Source organism: Anomaloglossus baeobatrachus, chromosome 1, assembly GCF_048569485.1.
Source record: "Anomaloglossus baeobatrachus isolate aAnoBae1 chromosome 1, aAnoBae1.hap1, whole genome shotgun sequence".
Classification (NCBI taxonomy): domain Eukaryota; kingdom Metazoa; phylum Chordata; class Amphibia; order Anura; family Aromobatidae; genus Anomaloglossus; species Anomaloglossus baeobatrachus.
In genome coordinates, this window is record NC_134353.1 from 855296142 (window position 1) to 855308795 (window position 12654).

The following is a 12654-nucleotide window of genomic DNA, read 5'->3' on the forward strand; positions in this document are numbered from 1 at the left end:
CATGTCCCTTTGTGCGTAAAAACAATTTCCATGAGCTGTTGCTTCTGCAATTCCGATCATGTGCAGTGCGCCTTTCTGAGGCCAGGAACGCACACACACTCTGCTTTTGAGGCGCACTGATGCTGCTGAAATGAGCCGCGCATGTATGCAAGATTTCCAAGAGCTGCTCTGACACCGGCTCGTGGACATCATGTTATCATAGAAATGATAACATGGAAAGAAGGACGACTAGTCTAGGCCCTAATTAGCATAGGAAAAGCGGAGCTTATACCGTATTTTTCAGGATTTATCAGAATAAAAGAATTGTCTCTCCAGTAAAGGAGACAAACTCTAGCACAGCGCCACCTATTGGAAGTAGCGATCCTAAAAGTCACAAGTGGATTTTCAACAATCCTTTGCAATATGACTCAGGATATATAAGCCAGATCAGAATCCCAATTTGCAGACACGGTGTTTCGGGGTGCTTGCCCCTCGTCAGTGCAAAGTATGGGGGTGTCTGATCTGGCTCATGAGAAAGCTATGTGGGGACCACGGGGGAACACTATTCTCCTTAAGGAGACTTTGCAAGCCAGTCTGGCTGCCAGGTAAGGGGACTTATAGCTGCAATGCCCCTCTGGGAAATATTCAAATTGTCTCTCCAGTAAAGGAGACAAACTCTAGCACAGCGCCACCTATTGGAAGTAGCGATCCTAAAAGTCACAAATAAAATAATAAATAAAAGACACACTTTCCCTCCCAAAAATGTGGGAGGAAAATGAGGGGGGCATCTTATAATCCAAATGTAGCTTATATGGGTGACTGGAGATACTGCGGGCCACGTGGGCTGTGCTGGGGATGCACTGAGGCTGCAGGCTGTGATGCAGGGGCCACCATTCAGAAAATGTCGGCAGTGCAGGCTTCAAATGATGGCGCCCAGAGTTGGCGCATGCGCAGATGGAGCTCGCGGCTGAAGATCTAATCTGTACACGTGCCACCTCCGGCCCACTGATCTCCCTGCAGCTCACTTAAGGAAAATGGCTCCTGGAGGTGACGCATGTGCAGATGAGATCTCAGCTTGTCATTGAGCCGAGAGCTCCATCTCTGTACACGCCGACTCCGGGCGCCATTTCTTTGAAGCCTGCACCTCCAGCAGTTTCTGGATGCTCCTCCTGCCTCACAGCGCACGCGGCGAGCATCTGGGGCACCCGCCGCACCGCCCACAACATCGCCCTACTCCTGCACTGCTCCTGCCGCCCCCCTTCCGGAAAGTCACCACTAGATTATAAGATGTACTCCATCCCCCCCTTTTTTGTCTCTAAACTTGGGGTGCATCTTATAATCCGGTGCCTCTTGTAAAAAGAAAAGTACGGTAAATACTTTTTTAAAACATTGATTTTAGTAAATGGCGTCACACAAGGGCTGGTCATAGGAGACCTGATAGGTTCCCTTTAACATAAACAGTTGCATTGTCTGCAACGCAATACCATAAATGTAGACGTGGCATCTTACATAGTTTTCTTAGCTTGATCTAAATATGGGAATGTGTTTGTTTTTTTTTTTTATATATATTTATATTTGTAGCTATTTCTCTGTAGTCAGAATTCTTTACTGCTAAATGTGTAATTAGTTCCCAGCCAGAAATGAAAAGGAAGTGAATCAAAGTATCTGATTTTATCTTAAAAGTGAATTATTCTACCATTTCCTTAAAAAGATTCATAGCAAAAAAAACCTAAAGGCCTATTAAGACGGGCCAACCAGGATCATTGTAAATATGCCAGAAGTGAGCATTATGGTCATTCATTGGATGATTGAATCATTTATGTGGCATAAAAACTTTCGTTATTGGCACTACATTGCCCCATGTAAACCGCTGATGGGCTACCGACAACATAATGCTGTATGGGGACAGAACAGTCATAGTAAAGACCATTCTTTCCCATATACTGTAGCTTTTTTGCTTATGTGAATGGGTCATTAAACAAGTGATTGACTTTTTAAAAGTCCTGTCTAAATGGGCCGTATTAAACCTTTCAAACACTTTATACGATTCTTATAACCAATACTGTTACCTTTTTAAGGGGAACTTGTCGGTAGAATTACAGAGGTATGTTCACGTTCTTAAATTGCTTTAATTAACACGAAAATAAGCAAGTTTGCAATTGACTTGCTTTTGCTATCTACTGTAATGTTCCTGCAGTGAGAGCTTTTATCTTTCATAATGTAGAGTATGTTTCCATGGAGCTCGGAAACCAGAGCCAGGCTAAGTACTACATTGGATGAGAGGAGTTAACATCCCAGTCGGCTCTCTCCAGCACATTAGTTTCTATTCAGCAGTTATCTGCTCACCTCCCTACCCCTCCCTCTCATCTTATGAAGAGCTTCTGTTATAAATCTTGCAAATTCACTACCTGCCAGCTTTCACAACAGGTCTGCTTGTCCATAGCTGTGTGGTTGTGCATATGTTCTGTTATCTCTCTATACAGATTTTAGGATCGCCACTTCCAATAGCTGGCGCTGTGCTAGAGTTTGTCTCCTTTCCTGGAGAGACAATTTGAATATTTCCCAGAGGGGCATTGCAGCTATAAGTCCCCTTACTGGCAGCCTGACTGGCTTGCAAAGTCTCCTTAAGGAGAATAATGTTCCCCCGTGGTCCCCACATAGCTTCTCATGAGCCAGATCAGACATCCCATACTTTGCACTGACGAGGGGCAAGCACCCTGAAACACCGTGTCTGCAAATTGGGATTCTGATCTGGCATAAATCCTAAAGCGGGATTTACACGCTACGATATCGTTAATGAATTATTGTCGGGGTCACGGTGTTTGTGACGCACATCCGGCGTCATTAACGAGATCGTAGCGTGTAAAGCCTGCTTTACACGTTACAATTGATTGTGCGATAGCATTTGCGATCGCACCTGCCCCCATTGTTTGTGCGGCACGGGCAATTTGTTGCCCGTGTCGCACAATCCTGTAACCCCCCATCACACGTACTTACCTTCCAAACGACCTCGCTGTGGGCGGCGAACATCCACTTCCTGAAGGGGGAGGGACGTTCGTCGTCACAGCGACGTCACACAGCGGCCGGCCAATAGAAGCGGAGGGGCGGAGATGAGCGGGACATAAACATCCCGCCCACCTCCTTCCTTCAGCATTGCCGGCGGGACGCAGGTAGCTGTGTTCATCGTTCCCGGGGTGTCACACAGAGCGATGTGTGCTGCCCCGGGTACGATGAACAACAGGACGTGCGATTTTTAGAAAATGAGCGATGTGTCAGTGATGAACGAGAAGGTGAGTATTTCTGCTTGTTCATAGCTGTCACACGCTACGATATCACTAACGATGCCGGATGTGCGTCACTTACGATGTGACCCCGCCGACATCTCGTTAGATATATCGTAGTGTGTAAAGCCCGCTTTACAGTTATGTGCGACCTAAAACATTGCAAAAGCGGAAAAAATCGTTTGCCGCTGAGAGGTCGTCCTAAAACAAAAAATCGTTTACCTTTCATTAGCGATGTTGTTCCTCATTCCTGCGGCAGCACACATCGCTATGTGTGACACCGCAGAAGCGACGAACATCTCCTTACCTGCCTCCACCGGCAATGCGGAAGGAAGGAGGTGGGCGGGATGTTTAAGTCCCGCTCATCTCCGCCCCTCTGCTTCTATTGGACGGCTGCCATGTGACGCCGAACGACCCGTCCCCTTAGGAAGGAGGTGGGTCACCGGCCAGAGCGACGTCGCAGGGCAGGTAAGTCCGTGTGAAAGGGTTAAGCGAGGTTGTGCGCGACGGGCAGCGATTTGTCCGTGTCGCACAACCGACGGGGGCGGGTTCGCAGTGAGATCGCAGCGTGTAAAACCCGCTTAAGTTATATGCAAAGGATTGTTAAAAATCCACTTTTAATTTTTAGGATCGCCACTTCCAATAGGTGGCGCTGCGCTAGAGTTTGTCTCCTTTCCTGGAGAGACAATTTGTATACAGATTTAGTGATAACCGTGTACACTCCAGAACAAAGCACTGATAGGTGAATGTGTTAAGGTGGTGTCACACACAGCGACGGCGACAACGACGTCGCTGCTACGTCACCATTTTCTGTGACGTAGCAGCGACGTCCCGTCGCTGTCGCTGTGTGTGACATCCAGCAACGAGCTGGCCCCTGCTGTGAGGTCGCCGCTCGTTGCTGAATGTCATGCTTCATTTTTTGCTCGTCGCTCTCCCGCTGTGAAGCACACATCGCTGTGTGTGACAGCGAGAGAGCGACGAACTGAAGCGAGCAGGGAGCAGGAGCCGGCGTCTGGCAGCTGCGGTAAGGTGTAATCACGGTAAACATCGTGCAACCAAGAAGCCCTTTCCTTGGTTACCCGATATTTACATTAGTTACTAGCACCGCGCTCTCACGCTGCCAGTGCCGGCTCCCTGCACACGTAGCTGGAGTACACATCGGGTTAATTACCCAATGTATACTCCAGCTACAAGAGCAGGGAGCCGGCACTGGCAGCGTGAGAGCACACCGCTGGCTCCCTGCACACGTAGCGGGAGCCGGAGTACACATCGGGTATTAACCCGATGTGTACCCTGGCTAGGAGAGCAGGGAGCCAGCGCTAAGCGTGTGCGCTGGTAACCAAGGTAAATATCGGGTAATGGTTACCCGATATATACCTTCGTTATCAAGTGCAGCATGGCTTCCACAGCCTCGCGTGTCGTTATGATCGCTGCTGCGTCTGCTGTGTTTGACAGCTAAGCAGCGATCATAACTGCAACTTACTAGGTCGCTATTGTGTCACAGAAAATGGTGACGTAACAGCGACGTCGTTGTCGCTGTCGCTATGTGTGAACCCAGCTTTAGGCTTTAAAGTTCTACAAATACTACAGATCTACTATTCACTAGATCTGTCACTCAAGGCAGAGAGCCCACCCTGCCAGGATGTGAAGAAATTAAGGAGACTGCTTGCTCAGAGTTGCACAAGATACAACATAAGAATTATCCTTTAAGGCCCCAAAATGCCTCCAACCTATTATTTAATGATTATTTTTTTCTGGTAAATTCAGTTTTAATGAATAATATAACTTTTAATTTCTACGTTTAAAACTGCCATATGGAGTTATGGTGGTGCAGCCCTCACCACCCCCTGCCTTTCAGGTTGTCTGTCATCACAGGGTGCCTCCTGCAGTATTCTGCACATGCTCAGTGAAGTGAGGTGCATTGGCCTAAGCCTCTTATGTGCGCTGCAGTTGATTGTAATGACTTTACTGATTTATGGGACCTCCTTTAAGCCAGGTGTTAAGGCCACGTCTTACTAAGCGACATCGCTAGCAACATCGCTGCTGAGTCACGGTTTTTGTGACACATCTTGCTAGCGATGTTGCTGTGTGTGACATCCAGCAACGACCTGGCCCCTGCTGTGAGGTTTCCGGTCGTTGCTGAATGTCCTGGACCATTTTTTGGTCGTTGCTCTCCCGCTGTGAAGCACACATCGCTGTGTTTGACAGCAAGAGAGCAACGATTTGAATGTGCAGGGAGCCAGCTTCTGCGGACGCTGGTAACCAAGGTACACATCGGGTAACCAAGCAAAGGCTTTGCTTGGTTACCCGATATTTACCTTCGTTACCAGCGTGCGCAACTTCTAGAAGCCGGCTCCCTGCTCCCTGCACACGTAGCCAAGGTACACATCGGGTAACTATAAACAAAGTGCTTTGCTTAGTAACCCGATGTGTACTATGGTTACCAAGCACATCGTCGTTACACGGGTCGCTGATGGCTGATCTCTGATCGTTGTTGAGATCTGCCTGATTGACAGCTCACCAGCGACCATGTATTGACGCTCCAGCAATCCCTGCCAGGTTAGATCGCTGGTGGGATCGCTAAGTGTGACGGTACCTTTAGACATACAGATTCACTTTTTCAAGGAGAAACATCAGCCCTAATCCTTCCTACAGCTATTGCAGTACCGCTGTTATATGTTGTTTTATGTATGTATGTATGTATGTATGTATATATGTATATGTATGTGTGTGTGTGTGTGTGTATGTATGTATGTATGTATGTATGTATGTGTGTGTGTGTGTGTGTGTGTGTGTGTGTATATATATATATATATATATATATATATATATATATATGTATATGTATATGTATATGTATGTGTATATGTATATGTATGTGTATATATATATATATATATATATATATATATATATATATATATATATATATATATATATATATATATATATATATATATATATATATATATATATATATATATAAAATATTCGTGTGTGTGTGTGTGTGTTTAATTTGCCAGAAGGTAAAAGATCATCTTGAAAATATCAGGTTGGCAGTGGTTTTGTGGTGTAAAGGGAATCTGCCTGGTGATTTTCTGGTACAAAACTAATGTTATCTTTAAATAGTGCTTACGCAGCTCTAACAGGATCAGTAAGTGTTATTACTGTACCTTCTCCTATTATCTTGTTGTAAGCTCTGGAGAATTCAGTGTGATGTAGTAATAAATATAAACTAGTAAATCTGAACAGAATTTGCACTGCTGCCCCCATGCATGCTCCCTCTCACCTCTCAGCAGTGATACTGAATGCACTGGGAGGTGGGTGGGGGGAGCAGTTCATATGTAAGTGGTATTTTACATACACTTGATTAGCCATCACAAGACACTGAATTCTCTGGAGCTTACAACAAGATAACAGAAGGTACAGCAACAAAACTTAAGCCCCCCCCTGTCACACACAGCGAGATCGCTAGCGAGATTGCGGAAACGTCACTGTTTTTTTGACGTATCAGCGACCTCGCTAGCAATATCGCTGTGTGTGAACAGCAGCGAGGTCGCTAATCGTGACAAAACGATCAGGACCATTTTTCACTCGTCTCCAGCTGTGCAGCACGCCTCAGCGTGTTTGACGGAGACCAACGAGCACCCGTTCTGAGTAAGAAGAGAGCCGTCGTTACACGGGTCACTGATGGCTGGTCGCTGTGGAGATCTGCCTGATTGACAGCTCAACAGCGACCATGTAGCGATATTCCAGCGATCCCCGCCAGTTTTGGATCACTAGTACATCCCTGTGTGTAACGGGACCCTAACTTATCCTGTTAGAGCCGTATTTAAACATACCATTAGCATTGTACTAGAAAATCACCTGACAGATTCCCTTTAAGTTTTGCTTTTAATAGAAAATTACATATTATTTTTATTTTATTTTTTAAATTTTATTAAAGTTTAATTATTTAAATGTAAAAGGTTTTATTAGAAATTTCACAATGTTTTTCTTCTAGTTTTTAGTTAAAAATGTCAAGCAACTTCTTCACACTTGGTTACACTTAATGGTGCTTTTAATTTTCAATTTTCGGCATGTTGCATGCATCCACTGTGACAATTTACCAGTACTGGTACTGAATGGGATTTTTAACATATAAAAGGATTGCTCTGTTAGGCTGCTTTCACACATCCGGTTTGAGCCGTGCGGCTCAATCCGGCTGTGAAACCTATGCAACGGATGCGGTGAAAACACCGGATCCTTTGCATAAGTTTTTTACATGCGGCCCGTCGGGTTTTTGCCGCATCACGCCGCATCTGGCGTCCATAGGGATGCATTGAAAAATGCGCCGCATCGGCTGGATGTGTCGCAATGCGTTTTTTTTTGCCGGAGCAAAAAACGTGCCAGGGAACGTTCCATCCGGCCGCCGCATCGGCTAAATCTGCCGCATGTAGCAAAAAACAGACGGAACGCAAGCCCATGCGGCGCCAATGCAAGTCAATGCTGGAAAAAACGAAACCGGCGGCAAAAAAAACGGTTTCGTTTTTTCAGCAGAGCGCCGGATTGTGCCACACTGCTACAGCCGGATGTGTGAAAGCAGCCTTACTAATATACCCTTATTATCAATGGTGCTTTCATTTTCAACTATCAGCCTTGATCCTTGGTTTTACACCTCCACTTCTATCCCTGGGCTCAGCACAGGAAAGTGTTTCTTGAATCATCAAAATGGGGTGTGAAGGGGCCAAATGCTCGTTTTAATAGCTGCCCCCCCCCCCTTCCCTACCACAGTGGCACAATGTATTGCTTATTCTGTCACCCAGGCTGATAATTTTGGGGCACTTTTGAAAATAAAATATTAGTGACTTTGTACCATTATAGTATGAAAACTATACAGTGTAATTTGTTGGGAATTAGACAACACTACAATGGGCCATAAAATTGACATTGAAAGTTGCACGTAAAAAGCACAATCCAATTTGTTTTATTTTTATGTGATTTCAGGTTATGAGAAAGGAAATTTGACCTTGAAAACATTTTACAGTGTTCCTGTTGATGATGAATTTGAAGAGTTTCCAGAGGATGCAATTGATGCATCTGATGAAGTGTCGGGAATGGAGCCAAATTTGCCTCGCAGCCGCACTATAATAACCGAAGTCAGGAAGAATATCACAAGTCAGGCTGAACTCTATCTCACTAGTCGATGGCTGACCAGGCTTGTCCCGTCAGTCTACACTCTGGTCTTCGTTGTGGCTTTACCTCTCAATGTAATAGCCATCATCATATTCCTGTTTAAGATGAAAGTCCGGAAACCGGCGGTGGTGTACATGCTGAACCTGGCCGCCGCCGATGTGCTCTTTGCTAGCGTGCTCCCTTTCAACGTAATTTACCGATTCTCTGGCAATCACTGGCTCTTTGGATCTGGAATGTGCCAATTTGCCACTGCAGCATTTTACTGTAACATGTACTGCTCCATCCTGCTTATGACCAGCATCAGCGTGGACCGGTTCCTGGCCGTGGTCTTTCCGATGCATTCGCTTTCCTGGCGGACGATGAGTCGGGCGTGGGTGGTCTGTTCTTTCATCTGGATCATATCGATTGCTAGCGTTGCGCCGCTGTTCTTGAGTGAGCAAACTCAACGCATTGCCTCTCTGGACATCACAACCTGCCATGATGTGCTGGACCTGCAAGACCTAAAGACCTTCTACCTCTACTATTTCTCCACTTTCATCGTGGTCTTTTTTTTCCTTCCCTTGATTATCACCACCATCTCCTACGTCTTCATCATCCATACTCTGAGCAGTTCTGCCATTGAGAACTCATGTAAGAAGACCCGGGCCTTGGTCTTGGCTATTCTTGTGCTTTGTGTTTTTGTTATGTGCTTTGGACCAAGCAATTGTATCTTTTTGATCCATTACTTGTATTTCTATGATGGGGCTAATGAGTCTTTGTATTTTGCCTATATACTTTGTGCCTGTATTAGCAGCGTTAGTTGCTGTCTTGACCCTCTCATATATTATTACGCGTCCTCACAATGTCAGAGGTACCTGTATAGCTTGCTGTGCTGCAAGAAGATAGACAAGCCCATAAGCAGCAGCGCTCGGTTAGTGAGTTCTGATAGCAAAAACGAGACTGCGATTACCACTGCCAAGAACAGCATATACCGAAAACTGTTAACCTAGACATTGCACTCTTCATCCAGGGACTTCATTATGATTTACAGCACAGTTTAGCCTTTACGGTGTCATTTTGACTGTACTGCTTGGGCTGTTCCCTACAGAACGGACTTTTTTTATTCCCAGCACTATGTGCATATGAATGTGGTGAACTATTATGGCATTAGCGTGAATATGTTACCAGAAGAAAATACTGCATATATTAAGAATTAGAGCTTAGTTCTGGTGGGCCTGGTGTACTTCCTTTGAAAATTCATGTCAGAATGGCTGTACGCTCCTCAAATTAAAATGCTGATTTTAACTTTAGGCAGGACCATTTTTTGCTGCATAATGCCACTCCTCGTGCAAAGCAGAAGATCTGTAAAAGATATTTTCTTTTTTTCTCCAAAATGCCCCTCCTCAGTGCAAAACAGAAGATTTCTAAAAGTTCCTTTTTTTCTGCATAATGCCCCTTAGTGCAAGGCAGGGGATCTCTAAAACTTCCTTTTTTTTATGCATAATGCCTCTCCTCAGTGCAAGGCAGGTGATCTATAAAGGTTCCTTTTTTTCTGCATAATGCCTTTCCTCAGCGCAAGGCAGGCAATCTCTAAAAGTACTTTTTTTTTCTGTATAATGCCCCTCCTCAGTACACAGCAGGCGATCTCTAAAAGTTCCCTTTTTTTCTTCATAATGCCTTTCCTCAGCGCAAGGCAGGCGATCTCTAAAAGTACTTTTTTTCCCCTGTATAATGCCCCTCCTCAGTGCAAGGCAGGAGCTCTCTAAAAGTTCTTTTCTTTTTTTTGCATAATGCCCCTCCTCAGTGCAAAGCAGGAGATGTCTAACAGTTCTTAATAACGTGTGCAGTTTGTATTGCGAAATCTGATGACAGATCCACATTAATGATCCTATAAATATATGTAAATGATATGTAAAAGTATTTTTCCACAGAGTTAAAACATCCTAGAGCAATGAGTTGGATTTTTTACAGAATCCGGTAAGTCAGTTGTTTGATTCTGTAAACTGTATTTTGTGGCTACTGTGGCATCATATACTGTAATTTAGGGCAAGTGAGGATTACAGACTTATGAGGTATCTGAGATTAATTAAAAAAAAGGGTCTGCTCCTCTGGTCCACAGACCGTGTCCGGTATTGCAACTCTGCACTATGTTGGAGTACGGCTTGACAGCCCACCTGATCTAATAGTATGGGCGTAGCCTAAAAAGCTGCGGGTTTGTGACTGTGCATCTGCATGTGTGAACAGCGCTCTATGCAAGCCATCAGTGTGCAGTTTTACCATCCAACAATCGCCTCCTCCATGTTTGAAAGTGTGTGTGATTTGCTCCTCCTGCACCTGTGATGCCTCCACCTAGTGGGGGCTTAGCTGTATCCTGCTGGAGTAGTAGTCTTTTGGCCTGGGCGATATACAGCTGCAGTTCCATCTTTGCTGTAACTAATGATATTTACCGTATTCCTTTTTTTGCATTTTTATATCTGCACTATGTCAGCACCATTTTCTTCTTGTAATATCAGACCTTACCTTTAGGAATCATTTGGGACCTTATCTCTGAAACACTATGAGCTTTTTTTCCCCACAGTTTCATTGGAAATATATATGTATGTATGTATATGTATGTGGATGTTGCTTTGGCGCAGTCTAGCGTATAGCTATAACCCTAGATGTGACCTGCGGTTATATACTTGCACAGTGTACATTGCAGAATGGAAAGTCTTCTCCTGTATATTTGTTATGTTAAGTCACGTCCTTGTTTCTTTGTGGCATCTTGTACTTCAGGTTTAGTTTTCCTTTAAATCATATTTCCGCAGTGTCGGGGAGTGACATCATATCACATGCTATATACAGCTCTGTATATTGATTGACCAGAATGTCTCAGACGCTAAATAATGTTTATGATTTGGTTAGAGTATAACTTAACTACATTTTTATGACCTTTGCTGTACAGACTTTTTCTGAAGAAATCCTCACTGATTACACCTAAAGGCTACTTTACACGCTGCGACCTCGCTAGTGATCTCATTAGCGATGTGAAGTTCTAGATCGCAAGTGCGATCTTTTGAGATCGCACATAGGTTATGTTACGCATGTGCGATCTCGAAAGATCACACTTGCGATGTAGAATTTCACATTGGTAACGAGATCGCTAGCGAGGTCGCAGTGTGTAAAGTACCCTTTAGTCTGGTGGAGCCTGAGCTGCCAGCTCCTATGTTAAGAGCAGTAATCATGCCTCCTGAGTGTCCCCCAAGTTAACAAATAATGCGTCTTCTGTTCCCCTTTTGAAAGAATTAATATTCCCCTTAAAATAAAAATGATGCCTCCCAACACCATGTAAAAGTAACATTGCCACTTTTGTGCCACCCCACCTCAAAATAATAGGTTTTACGCTTACCGAATCCAAGAAAAAGAGTCCTCTTCTCACCTTCATACAGAGCGGGCCAGCTTGGAGAGTTGCTACCTACAGCGGCTGCGGTGCAGGGAGCCCTTGGCTCTCTGGTCTATCAGCTTCCTGTTGATGACGATCCACTTCAAAGTAGCAGTATTGCGCCTGGAGATCTGGAACACCTAGCCAGAAGTATGGGGTGTCCGCTATTAGCTCCATGTTTAGGTATACCAAATGTCAAAAGCAAAAATAAAAGTACAGTGGAACCTTGGATTACGAGCATAATTGGTTCCGGGAGTGTGCTCTTAAACCAAGTTACTCTTATATCAAAGCAAATTTTCCCATAGGAAATAATTGAAACACAGACAATTTGTTCCACAACCCAAAAATATTTACTGTATTTATACAAGCTTATTACAGTAATGCAAAATAATGCACTGTATTCATATAAAATTATTACAGTGCACTGATACAACATACTGTACAGTAAAAAACATGTAAAATAAATTAAACTGTACATTAGCTTACAATAGAATTGTTGGTGTGACAGGTGCAGTACAAGCAATGTGCTGTACTGGTTATCCAAAAGAGAGTACAATACTATATCCACAAATGCAAATTGATAGAAATGCTATAGTATATACTGTACTGTACAGTGGTATACAGTATACAGTACATATGTACAGACAGTTATTTCCAGAGCGGGTCAGAGTGCGGTGAAAGGACAGAACCAGACGTGTGCAGAGAGTGTTTGCTCTTAATCCAAAGCATTGCTCTTAAACCAAGTTACACATTTTTACAAAGCTTTTCTTGTCTTGCAAAGCGCTCTCAAAACAAGTTACTTTTAATCCAAGGTATGTG

At 44.2% G+C, this 12654-nt stretch overlaps 1 protein-coding gene across 1 annotated transcript in view; it reads left to right on the forward strand.

Annotated features, from left to right (window-relative positions):
- The window catches only part of LOC142301284 (proteinase-activated receptor 1-like), a 28580-nt gene extending 17161 nt beyond the window's left edge, over positions 1 to 11419 (forward strand). The window contains exon 2 of the mRNA XM_075342316.1: positions 8247 to 11419. Coding sequence (XP_075198431.1) covers positions 8247 to 9424 — 1178 coding nt within the window. The 3' untranslated portion in view covers positions 9425 to 11419. The remainder of the gene's footprint in view (positions 1 to 8246) is intronic.
- The last annotated feature ends 1235 nt before the right edge of the window (positions 11420 to 12654 follow it).